General features: G+C 40.5%; 1 protein-coding gene across 2 annotated transcripts in view; it reads right to left on the reverse strand.

Annotated features, from left to right (window-relative positions):
* The window catches only part of RASAL2 (RAS protein activator like 2), a 128984-nt gene that overhangs the window by 50026 nt on the left and 61518 nt on the right, over positions 1–17440 (reverse strand). For both annotated transcript variants that reach the window (XM_075156874.1, XM_075156873.1), the window contains exon 4: positions 5731–5837. In XM_075156874.1, the coding sequence (XP_075012975.1) occupies positions 5731–5837 (107 nt within the window). The remainder of the gene's footprint in view (positions 1–5730; positions 5838–17440) is intronic.

Below are 17440 nucleotides of genomic sequence, written 5' to 3' on the forward strand. Positions count from 1 at the left end.
CACATTAATTACACTGAGCTATATTAAATTAGGGGGCAAAGCAAGGGCCAGGGCGGACAGAGAAATAACACAAAGGGTTGTGAGCAATTAGAAACTGATAACACACATTCCTGTGAACTTTAGTACCAGAACTTGGAGAATCAATTGAAGGGAATTAAAAACAGAAGAGCAAGAAAAGTGATAAAAGGGCCAGAAGGACTGATTTGCAGAGGATGCGTTAATTAAACTCTGCACAACTTGACTAAGCCATGATTTGGAGGTGAAGAATAGAATGAGTCAGTACACATTTAGATATATTAAACCAAGAACAACTGGAGTGCGACCAGTGTTCAAAGCTACATACATTCATTAGATAAAGTCATGTGTACACCAAACATGCGAAAAATCTTCCTGCTGTTGAGGTCCACCAGACAGTGTCACAGACTGTATATACCCACCATTTGACTCGAGTTTGATGTAATGAACAAATCCGCCTGGGCAGAAAGATATTGTGAAGGTTATAGAGCCTACGAACAGTATTAGCCCAGAATAAAGATACAGATGAGAACTTGGTGAACGTCCTGGAGATAGCCAGTCACCCATTTATGCCTTATGACACAAAACCCACGTAATAATAACCTGCATACCTAAGCCATCACATCACATGCAAATGATAAAAAATTAAAGCAGACGCAAACAAACATGTTACAGTAAGAAAAGAGTGGAAAGTGGAAGGAAAAATGTTAATCTTACAATAGGGAGGACAGATTTGAGCACAGCCAGTTTTTCATGAAGGATGCCGCGATGCCTCACACTAATGTAAATCAACAATTCCATCTCTGCATTGGTGCTGATGCAGAATTAAAAAATATGTACTTGTATGCCGTCAGGTCATGTGGCCAGAAGAGATCAGGCTTGTCCTAACCTGGCAGCATGACGGTAGCGGAGCAGTGCTCTGGAGAAGCAACAATCTTGCTGACTGCATAAAAGATGAGGCTGGGCATCCGCGAGATCTCATCAAGCTTTGACCTTCACTTAGGCTGGCTGCATTGTCTTCTGTTCCATTTAGCAGTACTCTTAAAAGAGCAAAGAGGCAGACAGTATTTCTATAGATCCAATTATACTCTCGACTAGAAACAAACCAAGGAAGGCAATCTGTAAGCATCAGTCTTCCCATCATATTCACACAGGGTTCCTACAAAAATAATTTTATTTACGTCAAAGATTGTGTTCTGGCTTTCCTATCTCATTTGCACTTGTTTCTTTGCCTCTTTCTCATCTTTTTTTTCTAATAGCCAGCAGACATGGATGAATCATATATTATTTGTAGTAACAACTCACTAACAACCCTACCCCAAAGAAGCAAAAATTGGAGAGTGCAATGCGAGTCTCAAGAGTGGTTTAGCAATTCCTCTCTGCCCTGCCACTGCAGGAGGTGTGAAGATGTTGATAATCTCATATTTACCCTGGTCCCTCAATTCCAATGGCAAAGCCACGACAGAATATGGTAGGTTGCCGCAGTGCTACCGGGCCTCCACAGTGGAACAGTAGGGAACGGGATGCACTGAGAGTGAGACGCTCTGCCAGGACATAGTGTGTGTGGGAAGGGAAAAGCTGGTTTCTCGCCCACCTATGTGTCACGATGCCTACTTCTAGCCAGTTCCGTCTGCCTTCCTATTTGTTCAGTCAAATAATATTAATTATTAAAAATATGACTTTTCCTATATTTGCGTATCTAAAAACGGCACACATCTGTCTATATGTGAGAAGACACACTTACACACTTCCCTATCTCAATCTTCCTACCTTTCGTGTCCCTTCATTCTTCTCTCTATATTCCTCCCAGATATGTTGGAAATCGTAAAACGGCAATTAGCACAACTGAACCTAGATGGAAACTAATGTTTTAACTACAGACAACAATATTTGGGGAAATGGGGAAGAAAAAGAACGGACAAGCACCAAGAGCTCTTATCTCTGTATGTACGCCTTGTGCTGTGCAATGTAAGCATCAGCAGAATCCACTTTATCCCCGTTGGTGGGAGATAACCAGAACAAACACGTTCTACATGCTGGTCCATGTAGTGGTTAGTCCTGAGAAAGAGTATGTTTATAACTACTGAAATTCTACTTTTCACACAATAGTAAATTCAAACATATGTCTTTTTCTCCAGTGCACATGCAGGAGGTAGGAAGGCAAATTTCCTGAACTTTACATGTCAGCACCTTAAAATAAATCCTTCATTGACCACTGCCACTGAAGAGACTACTTAAAAAATGTATCGTCAAGGAAATGTTCGCCTAAAGGCCATTATGCTGTTATGAATCGAAATTCCAGATGCTAAACAAATGCCAATTAGCAGTATTAAAAAAACAGATGCCTTGTTCTGAGTGAGTACCACTGCCTGGCGTTTGAAAGGAAAAAAAACTACACAGAACATGCTGGAAGCCACTGTCCTATTGAGAAGACAGCTTTTAAATAGCTTTTCTGAGAGGCAAACTTAAAAAGCTGTAAAAGCAACTTATTATGAAAGTCTCAGCACAATTTTCCATCAGCATGGAAGAAGGTTGAGCTGTCCCCTGCCTTAAGCTGCTTTCTGTTAGAAATCCAAGCAGTGAGTAGAAGAGGTATGGCACAGAGTCAGGTCCACGGTAAGAATTACCGAGACAGCACTACGCTGCAGCTGCCTATAGCCCTCCAACCTTACTGTAGGTATCAATGTTTGGAAAAACAAAACCAGAAGTTCGCTTATTATTAATCTTCTTTATATGTACAATAAATCCCTGTCAAATAAAGATGACCTTACACACACACACAAATTTAAAGCCATTATAGGCACTCCTTATATCGCTCACTTGAAGCTCTTCTCAGATCACTGATCTGAGACTTCCATGAGGCGCCCAAGTCATCTTACCTACTTCTGAGAGCTGGGAAATTCTTAATATAAATCAAAGGAAGAAACATGATTCCTCTCCATCTTATCATCCACCTATTAGATGTGTGCCAATCCACAAAGTTAACAGGGTATTTTATTTCAGTAGTTTTGGCTGGAGCTCATCGGTATTCTTAAGCAATCTGACTTCTAATTGCAGCTTGCTGTTTGAAACAGATCAGAAGTTGGCATGTTTTAAAACAGGGTGATCTCAGCCCCCACCTGCACCACAACCTGCTAAGGAGTAACGGCATATAAATGGGTTAATCAGAGCAAAACCTACAAAGCCAGAAGCCTTGTCCCTATGAGAAAGACAGGAGGGTGCATTATGCTCCTGGGTATACAGGTGGCCAGGCAGACAAAGAAGCATAATACCAGCTACACGTGGCACAAATAGCTTCTAGTTTTTTTGCTGGTTTACGCCCAAGAAAGGCAGCCATGTACTGCTTCCTAAGCCTATTTGCCAGAGTCCTAAAAGCCCAATACACTGCCAGGGGAAATAAGAAACATTCTCCAAGGTTCTTGTTTTGAAAGGGAGTAGGAGCTAAGAAGTATTAGAGAACTATCAAAGAAGAATTAGAGAAACATTAAAACATTACTTAAAAGATAGGATCAACATTAAAAAAATTGTACAAAAACGAGGAACAAAGAAAAAAGGAGGCATATAAAAAACCCAATACAGATAGTAATCAAACACTGCTGATACGTAGCTTGCAGTTGTTAGACAAAGACTATGACAACGCATGTAATGCCCCTAAATGCTAGGGCAATTACTTATAGATGAAGGCAAAGACGACAGAGAATTTCTTATAAATGAAGATGGGAATAGCTAGGACTTTTGAAGGCTCTCAGAGTTCAGAAATCCTCCTGGAACTGTGTGGACCGGGGGCTCATAAAAATCTCAGAACTTGACATAACAGAATATTCTTGTGACAACTTCACATGCAACTAGACCAAGACCCTTTTTTCCACAAGTACCACCCAGAAAACAGGTCACTGAAATGATAGAGGATAGTTCATAGAATCACAGAATAGCTGAGGTGGGAAGGCACCTCTGGAGATTGTCTAGTCCAACCCCCCTGCTCAAAGCAGGGTAAACTAGAGCAAGATGCTTAGGACCGTGTGTCCAGTCTGCTTTTGAATATATCTCCAAGGATGGAGACTCCAGAACCTCTCCAGGCAACCTGTTCCAGTGTTTGATCACCCTCACAGTGAAAAAAGATTTTACTTATGTTTAAATGGAATTTCTTATATTTCAGTTTGTGCTCACTGCCTCTTGTCCAAAGAGCCTGGCTCTGTTGTCTTTATTCCCTTCCATCGGGTATTTATACACATTGCTAAGATCTCCCTCTGAGCTTTCTCTTCTCAAGGCTAAGCAATATATTCTGCTTTAACACAGCTACTTCAGATATTTTTTCAACTAGAGGAAAATGTGATTCATGGTCTTTCAATAGACATTAGAAGTTCAAGTTTTGTTCTGACAAGAAAGCCTTTACCAAAGAAATATTCTTCACAATGAAGACAGTCAAACATCAGAACAGGTTGTCCAGCAAGGCTGTGCAATCTGCATCCTTGGAGGTTTTCAACACCTGACTGGAGAACGCCCTGAGTAACCAGATACAAGTTGGTCCAGCCTTGAAAAGGGGGAGGTCAGAGACTTCCAGAAGTCCCTTCCAGTCTGTCTTATTCTATAACTCTGAAAAGGGACCAAATATGATACCTAGTATATTCACTGCTTCCTTGGTCCCTTTTTCAATACCAATAAATCACGAGTTTACAGGTTGCTTTAAACACCATATATTCTATACACTCTGACCAACCTTAATCCTTTTATAATGTAAATAGCTCTCATTAAATCCTTGGCTGTTTTTTTATTTTATTTTTAAAATGACACAATGTAGGATTTAATCACAAACCGAGTTTCACACACATTTGGATCTAAAGGGAGCGAGGAAGTGTGCTTAAAAGAAATGAGTGCTATCTTGTGCAGAGCAAGAACATACACACTAAGGTACAGAAATGGTACTCATGTCCATAGAGAATATACAAAAACCCTAATGTTCACTAGATAATTCTTCTCCTGTTTTTCCTCAGGTTTTAAAGTAGGCAGATTACTTGCCAAAAATAAAGAGGGGTATGAAAATATTTGCAATATTCAAATTAGATATTTTAAAACACGAACAAATATTGTTAAAAAATTACTGAGCACCTCATTTTAACTTGAAGCATTTGCCCTCAGTCTAATAATAGAAAGGCCTTTGTGCTCTTGGATACACTGACCAAAGACTGACACAAGCAAGAAAATCCAGACTTTAGCTGAAAAAGCCTCATGCAGACTCACAGCCAACCAAACTGACGACAAAAATGAAGAGCTAAAGAGCAATTAACACACCTGCAGAAATTTCATCAGCTTCTGAGTAAACTATAAAGCCATTTCAATTTTCTATGTACTTCACTGGCATGAGGGAAAAATGCTATCACCAACCTAAAGTAACTTTTTTCCTAGTCAAAATTGAATATGTAATGCAATCCCTGGCGGCGACTTCAAAAGTATTTATATAGGTCGCTGCCCGCATTAACACTCATGTTTCACTATTTACAACTTTAGATCAATCCAATGAAAATAAGCAAGTTATGGATCTACCAGAAATCTCATTGATAACACATGACAGTTGATAGCAATACCTCTTGGTCAACTGGAAATATTAACTAAATAGTATTTTTTTTTTTCCAGAGCTTAGTTACACACTGTGATATTTTAATCTCCTCCTCCTATTCAATGAGAAAAATTCCTCCTTTGCAGGAAAGGCAGACTTACTGGCACTTTGAAAGGAGAAGTATTCGAAGCATCCATGGAGTTGGTTTTCTCAGAGGTGCTGGTCCCGGAGATGCTCCGTCTGCGAGGAGATCTCTCTGCTGGGACCTCTAAGGAAGAGAAGAAAAAGAAGGTGAATGGGTGGCGGGGGGTGGGGAATAGTCAGGTTTTATGCTCTATAGGACAGACGCCTCAGCAAAGTTTCAAGTGCATTACTAAACTGCCGAATTACACTCACCTGTTTTTCTAGATCTTATTTACTTACTCTATTACAATGGCATTTCCATTGACAGATTCAAGGTTGTGAATCTGACTTGATTGTAGGCAATACGCAAGTAAAATAAAAAATGCTGGTAAAGATCAATACCCAAACATATTTAGTATTCTATTACTGTTTGTGAGATAGTATTGAGAGAACTTTAATTTTTTTTTTTTTTTAATTTTTTTTTTACACAAGTAATTAACAGATAACTAAAATCAAGATCTAGGGAAGTTCAATTTTAGTCACAGATAAACACAATTTGACAAAGGTCAAAGTTCGGTCTTATATGATCACACTACTTGCTCAAACCATGCAACCAGCAGAAGATTCATAACTGCCCAGCTAATATGACATATATATCTCTGCAGATAAAAAAAATAGGTCAACTTCTCCTCATTCTGGCAATATGACCTTACTAAGATACGACTTTGGCATCTTAAATCCATGCAGGCTGATCTGACGAGCACAAATATTCATACAAGACGCACTTAGATCTTTTTCTAGTATAAATACTAGAATAATAGCATAATGAAGTATACACATTATTAAAAATCTCTACACAAACACACATATACATATATATGCATTTTTATATATAGCTAGATACACATACATATGCATACAGATACCTTTGTCACAACTGCTGCCCATCTCCAGCTCAATTGCCAGACTTAAAGGAATCCAGCTTCACAAAACATCCCCCAACACGGGGAGGGAAAAAATCACTTCCTAGCAGAAAGTCCATTGTTATCTTCTGAAGCTTAAAGAAAAGGAGTAAGCCGTGACTCCAGACAGTGACATTTTGACTCCTGCCGTTTTCCTTTCAAGAAACAGATGCAGCTTAAACTTCCATTTCTGGCTGCCCGGCCCTGGGGATCCGTGCTACTTCCACTTAAGAGAAAGCTGGGTCTCTCCGATCCCCCTCCCTTCCCACAGCTTGCAGAGAGCAAGCGAGCGAGCGAGCAAGTGAAAAAGAAACACACAGGACTGCAGCTATTCAATCAATCGCTCCGACTGCACATCCTCATTAGTTACTTTCAGGCTATTAACAGACGCCCAACTGCCGGCTTTCCTCCGCTACAGAAAATTTCACTGTATATCCTGATTCACAGCAGCAAAAAAGGTTTACAGAGATAGACAGCCAGCCGGTGCCACGAGAGCAGTGTTTTCCTCAAAATAACTGAAGAAAAAATGAGAAAAGCCTTCTTCAGGGATAACGTTACTTGTGATGCCTTTGCATACCGGATTTTGATTTCACCAGAGTTATAATACGTATCTCCCACGGATGCTTGAAGAACGACAAAATGGAGCATACTGAATGAGAGGCTAAGAAATCTGGACCCTGCAGTATTAGTGTCTCACACTGTAGATATTTATCTTTTAAAAAACCAAACCGCTAACATTCAGCCCCTCAATCTGCTTGTAACCATCGATGGGGAAACAACTGCTAAGAGGGAGCACAGCCTCCTAAACTGGGCAAACAAAGTCTAACACACAATGTAGCTACCACTGGAAAATGGGCAGGGCACAGCCGCTCGCTGCCGACCGTGAGGACGATGCACAAGCCCCACTCGCACCCACCAAGTAAATCACGGTCTGTCAAAGCTCGCAATAGCTGCGATAGAGCGATACCACTGTTGGGGAGATTTCTCCTTCGGCTGACGAGAAGCATCGGGTGCTTTCTCTTACAGCTAAGGAGGCATCGCCTGTTCCAGTGCTGGAGGGTAGGTCCCTGTCAGGGCACCTTTAGAGAACAAAGCGCTTGGAGCAGGGCCAGTGCTAGACCAAGGTTTTTGAATCACGGTCACTCCCACTGTCTCAGGAGCCTTTGCAGAGGTTGCTAGTTTTATCTGAAGATGCGCTCTTTTATACCGCCAGCCTCCTCCCCCTGCCTCTACGAAGGGATGCTTCTTTTCTGCAGCACCTGTAAGTACTGCTCTCCCTAAGAGAGCTGTATTACGTAGGATTTAAACAACTGCTTCTGCTGTTCTCACTGTAAAGGTAACGAAAGCAAATGGGAGTGATGTATTCTCTAGGAACTGGGGACTAAAGCGAGCACCTTTTATTTTACATCAAATAGTAATGCGTAACGTGATAGGTTTGGCTTTCTCCACTTCTCACACACAGGAAATCACATCAAAGCTGCTTCAGTAATTTAACACAGTCTCTTAACTTTGCTGAGTCATAAATGAAAACAGGAGCCTGAATTCCCCACTATTTTCAACAATAGGTTCTGCAGGAGGGGCAGTTTAGGAAAAAGTTTAAGTTTAAACCAAATGGAGTTGAAAAGCTACAAGAAGGAACATGCCTGGCTCTCCTTGCCTTCCCTCTTCCCCACACATCCACCCAGCAGCAATTCAAGTTCTCTGCAAATAAAACACAGAGATTCCATCGGTAAAATGAGTTTCTTCCGTTCTCAGACCATCACAGAAGTGTACCAAATGGGGACGGGAAAATTAAATATTCACAAGGTGCCCGCAATGAACTAAAAATAAAACTACTTTTCCCTCTCTCCTCCTTCCAAAAAACAAGAGCAAATAAACAACATGCTCAGTCCCCAGGAAAAAGACGACCTAGATAAAGCAAAATTGTCGACATGTGTTAACTGGAAATCAAAAGCTAAAGCAACCTGCTATGATGCCCGCAGAACAGTATTTTTGCTGAGTCGTGTAAAAAAAATCTATACTGTCACCACCAGGCAAGAAATTAGACAGTTCCCTCCCCTGCTCCACAAGTAATGCTGGAGGCTACTCTTGCATAATCTTCACCTGCTGTAAAAATCAATGCACCTCGCATTGGCTTAGTATTAAATTACAACTGCTTTCTGCAGTGCTCACTCTCAGGGACCAAGACTACAGATAAATCACATTGTTTCGATGGATAAACAATCCACTCAATTTCTGGGAAGAAAAGAAAAAAGAAGGGGAAAAAAAAAAAGATAGATAGATCTTCCCCTTTTCAACCTTAAAAAAAAAAATCATCAAACAAATGAGTTGTAAACATCCCTATGGGACACTTTTAATTTATCACCTCATATATTGGTGATATGCATAAATATTTACACACTACATAGAAATAGTCAGTTACAAACTAGCTGAGTACAAACTACAAACACCCAATTACTCAGCAATGGCAGATGCCTCTGAAGAGGGAACTGCCCAAGGATGCAATGAAGGTAGGTCTCTTTTCACATCTTCACGTTACGCCACTCTCTACCCTCTGCAACACCGAAGCTCGTTTTGTTGGCCAGAAGGCAGGTTTGTGTAAGACAGGTGCCACTTACTGCTATGAGTAGTGGCGATGACTGACCTCCTTTGAAGGCAACCGTCTTGGCCACTGCAGCCTAGCCTCCATGACCTCCAGTCAGGATGCGGCTCTCGGACTCGATCTGAATTTCCTATTGCTGGGTGCACTTGAAATCCAAAACCTTGCTGTCGTGAGAGTTTGTATTCTACTGTGAAAAGCTTTTTCTCAGGGTGGGAGAAGTAGAGATGAAACAAACCTCCCAGCTTTGCAGGACAGTGCTTGCTACTCTATCTCCATTTTTCTGAATTAGAAATGGATTGGAGAAGGGCAGGAAAAACAATCAGGAACAAAGAAACATCCTCCGGGGTTAGAGTGAAAAGAATTAAGTTCCTGAACTTGCAAATAAGGTCACGGAAACAAAGATTACAGGGATGTCCGTGATTTTGCAAAGGGCAATGCAATGAAACTACTGCACGGTCTCAGTGGAACTTGCGTCAGGACTGTGGCACCTCCCAGGACTGGCAAGAACATCTCCAGATCCGGGTTCCTGCTTATGAATTCCAGGAGGTGACTCTAAAGCAGTCTCAAAGGCCTACCTGGAGATGCAAAAAAGGGGTAAGCACGCTGGCAAACATAACTCTTGTCTGTCATTACTCATAAGGGGCTGGTACTGGTCTCTGTCACAGCGAACAACGGATCAGACCATCTACTCCAGGCTGGCAGGTCCTACATTTCTATTATAAAGTTCTCAGCCTGGGCACATTCTGCACACCAGCCTTTTATCAGCTGTGACTTTTAGCAGTTCATAATAATCAATCAATCAAAAGTCACAATCAATAATCAAAGTCACAATTCTATCAGTTGCGACTTTTAGCAGTTCGTAACAACACATGGCTTAGCACTGACCAATTACCTGCTACAACATCCTTTGCTCTGATGTGCAAGAAAGATTTGGATTTGTGAAAGGCTACATCTACCATCGACTGAAAAAAAAATCGTACTACTGACAAAAAATTAATTAATATTTCTTTCCTATGACATAGATTCTGTTGAGAGAGAGAAAAAAAAATCCATCCTCAAATTCATTCTCCAAGTATCTTTATTTGTTGTCTTTATTAGGAAGGGGGCATACTGCTGGTGTATATTATCTACCGGTTAGGAAAATGAAAGAAAGATATAACAAGATTTCAGGGATTGGGATTTCCTTTTGTTTTGTCTGCACACATCCTGATATGACGGTACCTTGGTCTGCGACTAGAGGGGACAGAGAATATGATTCATAAAAAGAATCAGTTCATTCTGCCTCTCAAGTCTAGCTTAATTAGAGGCATTTGAAAAATACAAAACCAGTTCACTACGACCAATTACCTATCCAGAACCAAGCGTTCCCAAAGACGGCCTCTCAGGTGCACTTGTATTAAAACGTCCCCAACTCAAACAAAACAAAACCCCACCCAAATATTTTCACTCCCTTTACATAGCTACCTTGGCACTCCCCAGGAGAAAATGGTAATTGCTGCTGCTCAGAGCATTGGCTGAACAATCAATCCTGCAATTAGCCTCTTGTCTGAAGGAAGGATCAATAAGCTACACATACTATACCCCTTTTTTTAAGCAAAATTTGTCGTTGCCTTAAATGTTGTAGCATTCACGCAGCAATAGTTACCACATTGGACAAACAATCGAAATATTTACTTTTTATCTATGCCATTTTAGAAATTCATCTGCCTGGACAGCTTATTATGCATTTTAAATACGGCAATGCCTAGAGGCCTCTTACCAGGATGCAGCATGGCTAGACTAAGGGCTGAACAGGCACCATTTCTGCCCCAAAGAGTTTACACTATCAGAGTGTGATAAACCCTACACGGGAGGCAGGAGGGAAGAAGTATGTTAAGAAAATAAAGACATGCAAATCAAGTAAGTTACCCTTTATGGGCCTCTGGGTAATTATTTATTTTTAAAATAAACTTATACTAAAGTAATTATCCCCAGATAAATAACTGAATCCTAGGGGGGTGAAAATAAAAGAGTATCTTGAGGAAGGATTTGGGAAAAAAAGTAATCTTTGTTATTGAAGATTTGTAAGAAGGGGCTGGACAAGTGTTTCTCTGAAAGAGGACAGACAGAAGAGACCCTACTGGGGATGTGGCAATGGACTAAAAAGGACTAAAGGATTTCAAGGCCTCCTTCAGCACTATTTTCTACTCTGCCAAAAGGCCAATTAGTCTTACGGATTATCTACAAAAGAAATACAGAAGAAAAACCTGCAGCACTTGACTTTTTGTGACTTAGTAGTTTTTACAAACACACTTAAAGAAATAATGGGCTCCAATCGAAGCTTGGAAGAGTCGGAGCACTTACGGGTTTGCTGTTGGCAGCTAGTTTTTGAAGATGTTATTCATAGATGTAACCACCAGTTGAGTGGTTTACTACAGAGACAAACAAACAGGGATTCGATATTTGTTTCACAGACAACAGGAACTACAGAGCTTGTTTCTTACTTTACAAAGACAGTACACTAAAACTTCTAGCTTGTAGGGCAGGAAAACAAACCAAAACAGAGATACTGCCTTTCTACTCTGCTACACTTTTATTTACTATTTTCATTGCAAGTTGCTGATCACCTACCACAGTGCATAAATTATGAAGGTGGTCGTTTGACCCTGATGGTTTGGTCTCCTCCTATACGCATATATTAAAAAAAAATATTAAAACCCAACATACATATATATGTCATTTTAAAAAAGAAGTCATGTTTTATATGCATGAATGAATGTTCATCAAGTGGGAATATTCAGCTGGACTGCTAACTCAAGTACTTTCATAATAACTATTGAAAAATAAACTACTGTGTTGAGCCTATTAAAAAGGGAGTATCTAATTCACTTTTAGAGCCTTTTAAAAACAAATAAGCATTTCAACAAGTACAAAAATTCAACATACTCCAAGGCAGTTTATGATATATCAGTACAGCATATACATTCAGTAACATTATGGCATTCATAACTTTGTTAAGACAGAAGAGACTATTTTTGTCTCATTGTCTCTGTTTCAGAGTGCTCATGTGACAGCACTAACGAGAAAGAGATCTCGTTGGGTGCAGTCAATATTTACTTATAGTTTCTTCTACCCTGGTGAAAATACATACCAGCTGACAAAATCAGAGACAGTAATAAAAAGCAGAGAGAGAGAAAGCATTAGGAGATATGTAAGGAGGAACAAGAAGATGACAAAATGTCTGAACAGCATCTTTCAGATGAGTATTACCTAATGAAATAGGAAGCCTCATATAAAAAGAAATGAAAATGTTAATGTTTTATCTTGGAGGAAACATTCTCTCTCATTTTGCTCACTTGGGAAGAATTCAGACTTGGGCCCAATTCATAGACTGTCATAAAAATTTAACTAAATGCCTATATAAGAAGCATAGGGTAACAGCAAACTCAAAAACCCCGATCTGTTTTAAGTCCCTAAGTCCAAGTTTGTGTTCTGACTAAAATACATTATGCAAATTCTACAAGGTATAACTTAAAGGAGAAAATTGAAATTTGCAGTGATAGCTTTTCCACATTTATCAAGACCACTAGACAGGGGGGAAAAAGCCACAAGAAGATACATCAGAGAGAATGCAACCAAGTCACAGTATACTAAATTGCAGAAAAGCTACGAAGCCTGGAAAGGGAAATACAAAGGAAACTCTGCAAAGCTCACTTGTTATAGAACTCCATCATCAAACAACTGCTAGATACTGATTATGATCAAAAACTCTCCCAGTCCATTACAGGGATTTTAAAAGAAAATACTGTGCTTTACTAGGGGCTGAGTTGATCAGACAAGTCTTGCAAGATGATCCAGGTAAATATAAAAGATTTTTAATTTACAGACAGGTAATTCTGTTGGTGTTAGACAATTGCATTGTGCTGGCATATAAAAAAAAAAGTAATTGAATTAGTGCCCAATTCGGAAGGTGCATAGCAAGCAACCTAAATGACAGTTTAAGTCACTTAAAAGACATTTAAGTCATTGATTCCTAAAGGACTTTACAGTCTGAAAGACAAGACCTAACATGCAAAGCAGATGAATACACAGAGCAGGCTGGAAGACAGGGCAAGAATATCATAGGAGATAATAATTTTTGGCTTTCAAGTACTGACTCTCACAATTTCTTTTTGCAGAATGTTCTGAGGAAACTGTACGTGGCATTTAGTGAATACAACATCAGCTGTTATTAGACCGATGCATTGGCTTTGAGGCGGAGAAACGAATCCTCCAGCTCCGCAAACATGAGTCAGAAATGAAACAGATGCACGTCCCTAAACTGATCAACATATCCTCTGCGTGATGTGCGTGGCCATACAAAATTCGGAATAGTTGCCCCTTTTTAACGTCCTCATGCATCAACCTCTAAAGCCTCCTTTAACGGTTGCCTCTACGCACAGCAATACAAATTGCCTGGACAACCGTGCCAACACAAAAGCAGACACAAGGAGCTACTGCACATGACCTGGAGATGCTGATGTCCTCGTTAGTTCCTAATGATCTTGGACTGCCCCTGCTAATTCAAATTGCCTTGTGTTTGCTGCAGAGAGCTTGCACGCAGACAATTAACGAAGATCAGCTGATGCATGGTAACTTGTTCCCGCAATGTAATTTGTTTAGAGGCTTATGACTTAGACACACATTAGTATGATATCAATATTTATTATCCTCATTATTAAACAACAGCCTTGAGCCACGGCTTTCAAAACCAATCTTTTTACTCTCTGCGAAAGGGCTGTGAATCGAGGTGATTCTTAAAAAAGTGATCCTTTGCTGTGGTTATTGGAATATTCTCACAAGTGACTGGCTCTTGGATGCAGCCAAGCTCCACAGCTCTTCCCGGTTCCTCTCAATGGGCCAGAAGGCCGGTCTAAGCTTCAGTACCTCTTGCTCGTTGTGGCAGGATTTTGCCCCCGAGCAATAAGAATTATTGTTATGGACACACAAAAGAAAAAGTCCCAATGTACTGAAGACATCTGAGGGATGCCACTGAACCTTAAATATGGCCCCAGAGTAAAGACACCATTTGGGAATTGGTATCTAAGATAAAAGAAAAAAAGATAATTTAAGTACTTGGAGGCAAAAAATGCTACCTTAAATAGCTCAGCTTTGTGACACCCTTCCGACTCCAGTCTGAATAAATACTTCCTGGTGTTTCTGGGGTGAGATTTAGGAGACATCTTGAGAATCTCTTGGTTTGGAACAACATGTGAACACAGGCATAAGGGGGGGAAAAAATGTCAGTCTCTTGAAGAGCAGCACCGATGCCCAGCCCATGCATACTTTTGTCCCTGTTCACATCTGGTGTGATATCCCCAAAGAAGGCCACGGCACAGAGCAATGAAGTGTTAGCAAATCAAAATAGACTCTGTGGAAGTCCCTTACTTTCCTCCCACATACTGTACTGTTCTGGACCTGCTAAGTAAGAGAACTGCTTACCATAGAGAGACTAATCTAAACTCTACTGAAGTAGAGCCACCCCAGGTACCTGCCTGTGGTCTGGATGGAGGACAACAAAACTGGGGAAAAAATGGCATCTGGATTGGTTGTCGCCTGCTTGACTGACAGACGAAGATCCATAATGGTGACGACTGTATCTTGGTGGGGGGGAGAAGATATTATAGCAGATATTATAACAAACATTATTTTAGATAGTCCATGGAAAGGAAAAGGGGCACACGTATCAAGCAGCCCATCTGAGCAGCTCAGTACCTGGAAATTATCAAAATAGAAAGAAAACAGACTGCATCCTGAGAACAACAGAAACAATTAAGGAGAGAGATGGAACAATTTGTGGAGATGGAATTAAAAGGAAAAAAACAAACAACAACAGTGTGACATAGCAACAGCTCAAAGGGAAAGACAAAACAATAATCAGCTTCTATGTGTGAATTCTGTTTAAAATATTTTGAACCTCTTACTGGTATTTATGCTGGACTGTAAATAAAAGAATAGTTTCAATTTTCTACCTGAATGCAGTTAAACTAATGTGTAAGTATCCAGAAACAGAGCACAGCATTGTTTGATTGTGCTTCCTAGATTTAATTTCTAGGCAAGAGAAGTATCTGATCCCATGGCTGAAATTTTTATTCTAAATGCATCTAAACATTTCTCTTAAGAAGAAAAACTTTTAGCAGTCTCCTCCGATTTATCTTACTACCATCACACAGTTGAGAAGGTAAGTTGTAGGCAAGCTGACAGAAACGAGTGGAAGTAGACTGAACACAGCGATCAGCTGGTCAAATGGCACAGAGAAGAAAAACAGACCAGTAAGTAACATTGTTTAGTCCGGAAAGGATTTTCTGTATGGCACATGCCCATTTATAACTCGATCCGTGCCCAATGTGTTTGCAACTATTTCAAACAGATTGTAACCAAGTTTAATTAACAATTTCATACCACTTAAAAGCTTTTAAAAAGAAATAACCTCAGGTAACTGAAGGACTGAAGAAATTAAGCGCCAGTGAAAGTAGTAAAGACTTCCCAAGTAAAGTGTTAAAAAAAAAAAAATACAGTTAGTACCCTACCGTACCAAGAAACGAGAGAAGGCTTTGCTCATCTTCTGTGCTGCTATCCAGCCATTCAGCCACATCACCAGGAGAAAGAAGACTCATTCTCCAGCCAGAAAACTTTTCCATACAGAAAACAGTAAGTGAACGAAGCAGGGTAGTAAGGGTGGGGAGGAGCGGATGGTCTTGGGATTCCAGTACTCCAGTTACTGTCTACACTGTCAACATGAGAGCGTGATCCTGCCCTGTTCTCTCAACCCTACATCTGACAGCCCATACTGACAAAGCAGGCATGGGTGGGAGCAGTAAGTGGGATCTGTACTTCTTGTCCCTTCGTGTCAGGTTTCAGTCCAAGCAGAAACAGAAAGAAGGCAAAAAAGGGGAGCAAGGGATACCGAGGTTTTAAAATCCAAAAGAGGTAGCAGGTTATGATAGAATCAGTTTAAGTAAAAAGAAGAAATAGGTCTCAGTGCTGAAGCAGCTCAAATAAGTCAGCACAATAGCTGATCAGCTAAGTGTAATATATCCCTATCATTCCTTATAGTGTTGGCTTTGTTTGTAGGCTCAGGTATTATGCTTTATGCTAAAAGAAAAAAACAGCAAGCTTAGAGGCAATATAAATACCCTCCCCATTACTGAAGAGCCTGCATCCCCCTGTTTACAAGCCCCTTCCTGCTCCAGCTATTATAACAGTATCCCAGCCTTTCTTACAATGAATTTGTTCATGCAATGGCAGGTTGATCAATCTGTGAATAGGAAGCTCCCACCCCTCCCTCTCCCCTCCTCCTGCATGGCGGCGGCATTGATTGGCAATAATGGAATCTGCTTCTGACTGCCAACAGCAGCATTAGAGAGAGGGGAACTGCTCCTCTTCATCAGCGCGAAGCAGCAGTCACAGCCCCGCTGGGCTGCAGCCTCGACTGCAACGGGGCAAATGAGAAAGAGGTAGAGAGAGCAGCGTTCTTGGGGGTTCAAAGAAGGCATCAACGCTAACAGTCAGTTATTTATTTAAAAAAAAAAAGATAAATGGGAAATAATTCTGCTCTGTCTAGACAGCGAGTTTGCTCTGCACAGCTTTGCAATGAAGACTTGTCATTGTGACTTTATGAACGGTCACATTTAATTGTACAGGATTTATAGCATGAGATTTATTCTACACAAAAGAGCATTTTACAGGTTTACACATGCACGAGCAGAGACGAATCCTGGTAAGTGAGGGACTCCTGGGCCCCACAAATCAAAATTGCCTTTGTCCTCAGGGGATGGAGCTGATGCTATGATCAAACTGCACTCTTTAAAGAGACAGCCGCCTTTTGTTCACCATTTTCTGAACCTGTCTTTATTTTAAATAATTTATACAGTTGCCAATCCCTGTTACAAACTAGGACACTTGCTGACCACTGACTAAAACCGAAGCCAAAACAGCAACAACAAAAAGCCATTAGATCCACAAAGGGAAGAATTAGATACCAACCAACAAATGAAGAAAAAAGAAGAGCTATCAAGTCCCAGCAGGGAAGAAAATTCCAATTACTAAGACAAACTGTGGCAAGTACTGTTTGTGCAGGACAGATATTTTCATAAAACACCTGCCAAGCAGGGCAGATGCTACACACAATTAATGAGGGAACACGGGACAGACAGTTCAGGAGTG

This window comes from Calonectris borealis, chromosome 8, assembly GCF_964195595.1.
Source record: "Calonectris borealis chromosome 8, bCalBor7.hap1.2, whole genome shotgun sequence".
Lineage (NCBI taxonomy): Eukaryota > Metazoa > Chordata > Aves > Procellariiformes > Procellariidae > Calonectris > Calonectris borealis.